Here is a 10,237-nt window from a genome sequence, read left to right as displayed (position 1 = left end):
TACTTAGTGACAAAGCGGCACTGGCCATGGCCTACATATTTCTGTTTGTTTAATAAACGATAAGATCCCTCATTCAGAGCATTAAAGTAGGACACCTCTTCCCCACGGAGAGATAGGGAATGAGAGACAGAATATAAAATACATTTTGAGACAAAAGCATATTTGAGGATTTTTTGGTGTCAACAGTTAAGAGACAAAATATACAACAAGACATTTGTGTTGTCTTTTTGTGGTGTAAAGTTCACCGTCAAGTTAAACATACTCGTAGCATTGAAGCCTTGAATGGTTCTTTGAATTAAAGGAAACCCAATTTTGAACCTTTGCTTTATTATGAGCTTGGTCAATGAAATGAAACATACCTTTAATTGCACCGCTAATAACAAGCCACAAAACTGGCCAGGCTTAACTAGACCACAAAAAAACAAGTATGGTTCCACACAAAAAAGAAGACAGTGGTCCCCACTCTTTGCCACACTGTGTAAGACTAAAGACTGCAATATGCTGCTGTTATTTACAAAAATGTAAATGTAGTGTTTGTATTTGCACTCAGGACACCACTCCGCAGTAACCATTGATTTTATTTAAAAGTGAAAGGCCTGACAATAAATCATTGTTGGCTCAACGTCTTTCACTGTGTTAATAAATATGATACATTTCTAGAGTTTGCAAAAGGCCCTGTGGTATGTTTAGTTGTGCCTTGTTTGCTCTTGTTTTGAAATGTTATGTAACTGGTAGGTGAGGCCCTCCACTTGTGGTGACAGACATAGTCTTGTGCCAGTTCTCACACACAGACACACGTACACTACAGACTTTAATGACAACCATTTCTCAACCAATTTAATTAGTGTTTTTGTTATTAAACAACATAGTTATTTATATAACCCTATGAGTCATGGTCATGAAAAATTTGCTGTCCTTTCTCTAACATGTGATCTTATGTTGTTATGCCCTACACTGACTTTTATTTTGGTTGTGTACAATAAACAAACACCTTCCAGGCTCCTGTAGGGGAAGGCCAACATATAGAGGGTCATCACAAATTACTGAAATAATTCCCTTTGGTGAATTTGGGACAATAACTGCGAGGGTTTAGAGTTTGGCATGTATGGGCATTTTATCTGTATAACAAATGTAATTGTAGGTTTAATCAATGCGCTATTTGAACTTTTTTAAAATTTGTCATACAGTATGCTCAACATTAAAATAAAGGTAGACTGTAAGCATTATGTACAGTAGGAACATTATTTATTAGGAATAACCCTTTGAGATTGGTCCTCTTGTTTTCGAGTGGATTCTTGAGGACAGAAATATACAGAATAAGAACAAATAGACAACACAGAGCACAAAACAAGAAACTAAAACAAAACAGAACTAGACCATAAATATTAAATGATGAAAAGGCATACATAATCAGGAGAACCAATTTAAACATGAAATGGAGTGGATTGTCCACTCATAGATTATGAGCAAAAAACACTACGTATTCTAAATAGTGGTATATATATTATATATATATATATATATATATATATATATATATACACAACATATATAATGTTACAAAGGTGTTGAAGCATTGATCCAATATGTAATAGTCTAGGTTTAGATGTATTACTGTGTCATTTGTGAAAAGCTGAACAAAACACTCAGAACAAATTCATTAACAAAAATGGAAAAAATAAGTGGGCCTAGAGTTGACTCTTGTGGCACGCCTCTCTGTTTAATTAAAGTCTGGAATTGCATCAAAGAGGGTTCATTAAGATATGTGATAATAGTTTAGGAAATTTAGTTTCAATGCCATCTAACCCACGACTAGACTCTCAATTGCATCCTGCTATTCAACAGGTGTTATATTTCTGAAAGAGAAACTATGCGTAGGTAGTAAATTGCTAAGGAAAGGATTGATAGAGGGACTGGGCATTGTAGCTGAACAAATTGAGGAAACACTGTGATTGAAGGCTTAAACAGCTAGAAGTGGGTTTTTCAAAATAAAAAGGTTAACTCTTCGTTTATTGGGCGAAACAATTTTTAGATATATTAGTTGTGTTTTTAGTTCAACCCCAGAATTGTTTATGGTTTTAAAAGTCCTGTATGATAGATTCTTTATAATAAATGGATTTGGCATTCCTGGTCATGGTTTTACTCAATTGTCTGTATTTTATCCAGTCATTCGAATCCTTGGCTTTATGTGGCCCATGCATTATCTTTCTGTCTATATATACTTAAAAGGTCAGAGGTTATCCATGATAGGTGCATTCCCTTTACCTCAGGAGTTTTCAGGGGAGCATCTATTTACTTATTTTCCCTTATGTTATCCTTGGCCATATTCTTTAACATTGGGGTAATGGACAGTGGACCATTTGTATTTGAAATAAACACCAGATATGTGTGCCCTAATGAAAGAACAAGTGCGCAGTGAAGAAACTCCTAGTCCAGATGATGTACCGGTGCCCTACTGATAAGTTACATAACCACTTTATGGTCCTTAGTTGCCACCACAACCAAACAGCATGTCCACTGTCAACAGACCAAGGCTCCATTTATGCTAGCAAGCCAGGTAGTTACAACACTGATACTATACCTACCCGACCACATACCCCCTGGTGTACCCCACAACTCAACCATGTAGATCTATGGGCATCAAGATCAATGACTCACAGTATTAAGTATTGATATCTATTGTTGGTGGCACTCATAGTTATGAATACAAATCTACAAATACAACTCTCTGTTGCATGGGAGAGAGTGAGTGTGTGTCGGTGTGTTTATTAAAACGCACATCAGAATGTTGTAAGTGGAGAAAAAACAACTGCTCATTTATCTATTTATCTCATGTTTGTTTGTATGGAACAAATTAACTGATGCCACACACTACAGCGTTTTACAGCCTAAGCTAATTTGCAATGCCTGTCCCTAGATGGGAATTTTCAATACATATAACTCATCAAAGATACACATAACAGGGCCAACAAATTGTTAACATAATTTAAAAGCAGATGTTTACTGACAGAGATTTAAATGTTGGAAAAAAAGCTAATCATCGTCAGTTAAAAGCTGCTAGGACATAGCAGCTAGGTTCTGTATTTGTTTTGAGAGTTAATCACTTTTGTACCCATAATACAGTTTTTGATATGATAAAATCCATATCTCAACTCAACAAACTCTTGAACTAACTTATTTTGTTGGTCCTTGTAAACATATTCAGTTTCACATCATTTAACTGTCATGGTTTACTCTATTAGTTGGTTTATTCCTTGTTCTATTAGTTATCTTTCCTAGTGTTAATGATTCCTAGTTTGGTCTTTAGTGTTTCCTGTTTTATTTTGTAAATTCTTATCCTTGTGTTTCTTCTAGTGGTTACATTCTTGAGTTCTCTGTGGCCCTTTCCGAATAGCCACAGTTCAGTAGGCAGTGCATACTTTTCAGTCGGGAGTTTCAGTATACTGAACTTTCGTGGTCATTCAGTATGCATTTTTTGGGTCCACCTCAGTATACTGAACATTTCAGTATGGATACTAACTTCCGGGTTTTATGCAGTATGGATCAGATGCGTGCTTTCAGGAAATGAATTGTATTTTACCACCCACAATGTTGTGCGAAATTAAACGTAAAATGTCACTTCACGTGCGCCTCCAAATCAAAACAAAGATTTTTTTATTTTTAATCTAGAGTGATATTGTTTTTTGTTTACATGACTGTATATGTATATTTCTCTTCCTGAATAAAGCTAAACATAAAAAACGGATGGATGTGGCCGGTTCGGGTAACGCTAATGACACCCCTTCCATACTGAATGAATCAGGTGAAGTAGGAACAAATATCTGCTTACTGTGCCTACTGAACAGTAGATACTTAAAATATACACCATGGATAGTAGGAACTGTCTACTGTCTACTGACTACTGAAAGATTGTGTAGGCACTTGGCAATTCGGATGCACCCACAGATAACTCAAGAATGTAACAATAGCCACTAGAAGAAACACAAGAATAAGAAATTACAAAATAAAACAGGAAATGCTAAAGACCAAACTAGGAAACATGAACACTAGGAAAGATAACAGAACAAGGAATAAACCAACTGAATAAGAGTAAACCATGACATTAACATAACACTTGGATTTAAAATGAATGCAAGATCTGCACCGCATTGTTATGGTTATAGGATAGGGTTTTATCTGTACTGAATGTAACACTAAATGGTGCCACTCAGGTGCTCGCTGACTGTAGGTCGTGGTTGTTCTGTGGAGCTCCTGTAGTGCGAATGTGAGGATTGCATGGACATAAACCAAGGTGCACCTTCCACAGTCCAAAAATCTTTATCTAGAGAGAGGTGGCCCTTAGTCCAACTTTACACACAACTTACTGAAACACTGCAGCTCATCCAGAATATTATATAAGACTTGAGCAACATAGAACATATCAGAAATAGGTCATGCTCGGTCATTCACTTCAGGAAAACTTGTGTTTTAACCCAACAAAACAAACTGTACAAAATATTGGACAGACAGATATGAGCCTAAAGGGTTACGTTATGTTAAATAGAATATAAAACACTGCTTTATTTATTTTACTCATTCCTGCTAATTGCAGTAATTTCAAACAACATAAAAAAGAAAAACTTATATCTTAACTTTTTTCCCCAACAATTTGAACTATTTTCAAACTGATTTCAAAGGTCAAAGGTCTTTTCACTGCAATCCTATTGTACAGCCTGTCACACTTTAGTCCCATTCACATTAAAAAATATCTAAAAACTTAATTCCCTGACATCTCTTTAAAATTGTCCCAATTTTCCAAGCAAATTTTGCTTCTGTAATGTATCCTTCTCTCTGGTCTTTTTGTATTTAGACCAGCAATGCCAACATTGCTTGGTGAACTTGGTGTGAATTCCTTCTCTACTATGCTTGAAGAAGAGCTGCTTCTGGCCCCTGCTGCTGCTCTGGACTTGTCGTTAGATGACAGAAAATAATCATTGTGGAGCTTTTTTCAGACCCTATAGACGCCCAGTGAGACCCAGTGAATGAGTGACCCAGATAAGACTAATGTGGGTTTGGATAGCACAACCACACAGGCTTCCTGCCTGTTGCTTAGTAACTTCTGGGTTTTCTGCCAGTCCGTCTTTCGGACTTAAGACGTCTTGTCATGGCAACGTTACATAAGACATTGCTGAGTGTTACAAACCAGTCAAGCTCAGCCTTGGACAAGAGACAGCATGAAACCAGAGAGTTTGGGTGACACCACCAGCATTTGTGGCATTTAAATCAAGCTTGTCTGATTACACAATTCCCTGACTCACTGTTTGTAAGTGACACTGATTCATTTGTATTTAATTTGAACCATGTCTGATATAAACAGGCAATGAAATTCACAATAAAGTCTGTAGAGGCTGTAAGATTACTACAGACTCTACTTCTTGAGGAAGCTTAGGTCTTTTAATGTGTGTAGCAAAATGTTATCCATGTTTTATCAGACTGTTGTGGCAAGTGCCATTTTCTTTGCAGCCGTCTGTTGGGGCAGCAGCGTCAGGGATTGTGACTCTAAAAAGCTTAACAAGCTGATTAGGAGGGCTGGCTCTGTGCTGGGGACTGCTGTGGAGCCCCTGGAGGTGGTGATGGGAAGAAGGATGATACAGAAACTGTTGAACATTATGGACAATAACATGCATCCCTTACACAATCTCGTGTGTGAACAAAAGAGTGCTTTTAGTGGGAGGCTACGGCAGCTAAGCTGCAAAAAGGACAGATTTAAAAATACTTTTTTACCTACTGCAATTGCACTTTATAACGACTCCCCTTTAGGTAAGGACAGAAGACATTTAAACTGTTAAACTTTAGCCTGAGTTGCATATATCATATATCAAACTGTATTGTGGGCTCATGTTTTTTTGTATGGGTGGGATATGTATGTACATATGTGTTGTGTTGTGTGTTTGTATGTATGCTGGCTGCTGGAACACCTACATTTCCCTGCTGGGATGAATAAAGTATATCTTATCTTTATCTTAATAGTCAGTCAGATTGTTCAAACAATACACCCCAGAATCCAGAGATGGTTTTGCCCGGTTATTTCAAACTTCGACTAATAAATGATGAAATCCAAGGTGGATACTCTCCAATCATGGACTAGTGCAATTTCACATCTGGAGGATATCTTATCTCCGGATTGGGGGTTTTCCCGCCCAATGTAAGAGAACCAAGGCTCTAAACTAAGGTCAGTGTAAGCGAAGATGTGTTACTACTGATATGCTGCATCAACAAGTGGATTCTTACTCACCAGGTTACTGCAGTGCATGTCAACTACTTCTCACATTACTGAAGTAAACTGGTGACTTGAGAAAACCCACGGACTAAAAAGCTCTCCAAAGATGAAGTATGAGAACTTGATATACAATTTCCTGCTCATGGAGATCCATGTTTATTGAATCTCGAAGGTAACCAAACCTCTGGAAGGAAGACGACATGATTAAAACGAGAGACAAAACAGGACTTGCACATACACAGTCTATGTAAAACAAAGCGTATGTTGTAGTCCTCACTTAACAATTGTTTTTTCTTTTATTTTGAAATGTGCATAGTGCAACTTTTCCACTGTTAACCATTTTTTTTTAAATCTAATAGGACTGAATTTTGCACTGGTTTCCATGATGTCACAATATTTTTATTTTAATACTTCTGTCCACCACTGGCAGCACTGGACACTGAAATTAAAGCTTCTGGCACGTCGTGAAAAAGGTGCAATGAAACACTTTTGGACATACAGTATGGTGTTTTGGTTTTTCTAAGATTGTTTAAATAAGAACATGTAATAGCAATGAATTCCAGAAACAGGAGCTTTTATTAAATTCATTAAAAGGCTTTTTCTTTCGACCCGTTTCCTCTGCTTGTTTATCAACTGAACATCTGCAGGCTTCTGGCTGCTGGTTGATGGTCCTCTCCCATCCTCGGGGCGGCCATGATACATTAAGAGAACATAAGAGAACTGATACATACACATACCACATACCACATACTCGGTTTCACCGGTACAACCATGATACAACATTAAAAGCATTTCTGCTGCAGCCTTTTGTTAACAAAAAAGAATAAAACAAGAGGCAGCAATGTCAAAAAAAACAACAACATCCAACTCTTCACGAGACAATCTATACCTCATAATACACAAAGCTTTACATCCCAACAGTGTGCTGCAAACAAGCTAGACAAAATAAAACACATTTCCTATGCCTTCGTAAAAATATGTTCAAAAGTCACAAAAGCAATGAAGTCAGAATCCAAACCAAACAGGAATATACATTTTATACAACTCAGAACGGTTCTCACTCTGTCGTTTTACCTTCATGTTGTTCTGTAACTTATTGCTGACATAAAAATACTTCCAGCACTGCTTTTTAAAAACTTCATACATGTTGAATACTAGAGTATTCAACTTTTTCAACTCCAGACTACATCTCGGTATAGATGATGACATTTTAAAACACGGTTTCTTTGGAAAATGTTTTTTTTCATGTCTTTTGTTTTTAAGAAACCTCTTTCTCCATTAAGTTAACAAACAACACAAATACATCACAGTCAACATCTGATCAGAAGTTGGAAAGTTATCGGGCGACTCAATCATGACTTTATGGTTAAAACGTTGTTGACAACATAAATAAAAGCCAAAGACACAAGCTGAGTTTTATCTTTCTGCCACAAAGACCCCTACCACATACACACATACAAAGACATGCTCCGAATCTAAAGCCCATAACTTCCAGGTTGCTTCCTTCTGCAGGGTAGAGTTAGGGTTAAGGCTTCCTTCTGCATTCCCACTGTGATTTAATACAGCCCAATTCACTGAACATGTATATAATTGTGATACAGCTGTGGCCTGTAGACACTTCTGAATTTAATGATAGTCTGCGACGTTTACATTCATCTTTTTTTTTTTTTTTAAATAAACCATCCCAGAAAAGGTTAAGGGCTGAAGACTAAAGATTTATTTTTGTCTCACAAACAGCCCATGGCTTTAACTTGGTTATAAGTTTGCCATGAAAATACAGTTTAGAGTCCATGGGGCTAAAACGCTAAGAAAAATAAATGTTTGGGATTTGAATCATCTTTGATCAGATGTACCCATAGTTTACTTCCAATGAGCAGAATGTCACATAAATAAGTTTCATGCTGGGCAAATATCTGGTTCTCTGTTTGAATAAATACTAATATTGATAAATAAGAATTACCTAAGAAAACCAGTGACCCATTGAAATGTGACAGTTTTCTTTTTGGTTACACAAATTTCTAGAAACTTTAACACCACGATAGAAATGTTTTCAATGGATTTGGAACCAAACAATTAAAAAGTAATTTCTAGAACTGTAACGACGTATTTCAAAGTTGTTTATTTTATGTGGGATCTACTGACGTAAAAAATCGGAGTTTGTTCGTATGATTTTGCCTTGATACTGACCAAATAAAAGCATTTCTATTGTTCTTGTGCAGTTGTTAAGTGTGCGTTTCTGCCCATTTTATTCACTGTAAATAACACAAAAGTTCAACATCAGCAATCTGACAAGTTCAACACAAACTTGTGTTACAGTCCCAAGAGATACATAAGGTGCGTAGGTGGTGTGTGTGTGTGTGTGTGTGTGTGTGTGTGTGTGTGTGTGTATGTGTATAGATGTGTGTGCCAGAGCTGGTCACTCCAGGCCGAAGCCCTCAGCATTGGAGATGGCGATGGTGAGTTTGTGTTTGAGCTCCTTTCTGGTTCGATATGTAGGCAGACAGATCTGATTAAAACATGTGTGAGAGATCGGTAACCTGCAGAGACAGAGAGAGAGAGAGAGAGAGAGAGAGAGAGAGAGAGAGAGAGAGAGAGAGAGAGAGAGAGAGAGAGAGAGACAGAAATTAGCAATGCACATATTTACACTAAAAATTCTTAAAACATGAAGCTTTCACAGTAAACTATGTGGCCAGGATAATATCAAATCTGTCCAAAACAACGCAAGTCTCCATATTACATACAACCCTTTTTGGAAATGTGCAAATTGCTAAAGCAGACCTGACCTGCGTCAACCCTGTAAGAGGAAGAAAAGCACTTCCTCTTGAAATGTTTTTATGGGTATTTCCTTTATGCACAAATAGTAGTACGTTCAAAGAGAACGGATGAGAGCATGGATAAAAGGGTATAAAAGACACTGACTGACAGCAAATTTTTTTTTTTTTTTTTTTTTTTAGTATTTAGGAATAAAGATCCGAGAGGCTGTTTACTTAATTCTCTCCTTTGGGAGATTTCTTTCCACCAAAGGCAGCTGACATGTTTTTTTATGCCTTACATTTTGTAATTTGTTTTTTACTAAAAAAGATAAATAATAATCAATATATTCCTCTATCAGAATATGTCTAATATAATCCTCTACATATTTATATTTACAATTGGTTAACCATTAAAAATGTACCTGTGGATACATTCATTGCAACTTTTGTCTTCTCTGAATTCAAGATCGTCTAAGTTTCCATTATCCAGCGTTTAAAGGGCGGAGCGAAGGCTTCCTTCAAATTTAGCAGGAAACTAAATTCAAAAAAATATTTGTCCAAACACCCTGCTCACACTACCAACCAAGGACAACACTGTGGAGTAACTAATAATTGTGAAACAATGTAAATCTCTCTGACCTTGATTTGAGGTTTTTTGTTTTTAAATTCCAACATGTCGTAGCTCTTGCTGTTCAAATCCTACATTGTGATTCAAGTTATCTTATTACAAATAAGACAAGTAACAGTTAAAGTGTTAATCCTTTACAAACAGTATGTGTTAGCCGGCTCAAACACACAGATAATCCAATCAGACAGTGAAAAGACAGTTTGTAAGTGAAGGTTGTTGTGATAGTGTCACGACTGTTTAATTGATAAATAGAAGAAGGAGAGAGGTGACATGTAATCTTCTCTCCTTGCTCCTGTTTTGATAGTTTGCATTAACATGTAGCTTTACATTTCAGTTTGGGCCTCTCCGGATCACTGTATCAACATGTCACGTTCAAGTATAAACATGTTAAGTTGAGCTCCGTTCTCCCCGGTCAGCTCTTTGAGAACTTACCAGTCATTTGGGACGTCAATTTTGGAGATTTTGAAGTTGAGGTCAGCCATTCCCCCAACAGGAACGCGGTCACTTCCTGTGGCGAAGTGGAGGAGCTTCTTCTGCAGCTCCAGAGGAAAGGCCAACACCACCTCCCAGAAACACCTATTGCACAACATAAAGACA

The 10,237-nt window shown here is 37.0% G+C and overlaps 1 protein-coding gene across 1 annotated transcript in view; it reads right to left on the bottom strand.

The window, feature by feature from the left end:
* Positions 1 to 6,816: 6,816 nt before the first annotated feature.
* hectd2 (HECT domain containing 2) overlaps positions 6,817 to 10,237 on the bottom strand; it is a 52,158-nt gene continuing 48,737 nt past the window's right edge. Inside the window, exons 21-22 of the mRNA XM_061040375.1 lie at positions 10,073 to 10,216; positions 6,817 to 8,796 (exon numbers count right to left, since the gene is read on the bottom strand). Coding sequence (XP_060896358.1) covers positions 8,676 to 8,796; positions 10,073 to 10,216 — 265 coding nt within the window. The 3' untranslated portion in view covers positions 6,817 to 8,675. The remainder of the gene's footprint in view (positions 8,797 to 10,072; positions 10,217 to 10,237) is intronic.

Source organism: Labrus mixtus, chromosome 6, assembly GCF_963584025.1.
Source record: "Labrus mixtus chromosome 6, fLabMix1.1, whole genome shotgun sequence".
Taxonomy (NCBI): Eukaryota; Metazoa; Chordata; class Actinopteri; order Labriformes; family Labridae; genus Labrus; species Labrus mixtus.
The sequence above is the reverse complement of the archived record's forward strand: the minus strand, read 5'-3'. Positions and strand labels throughout refer to the sequence as shown.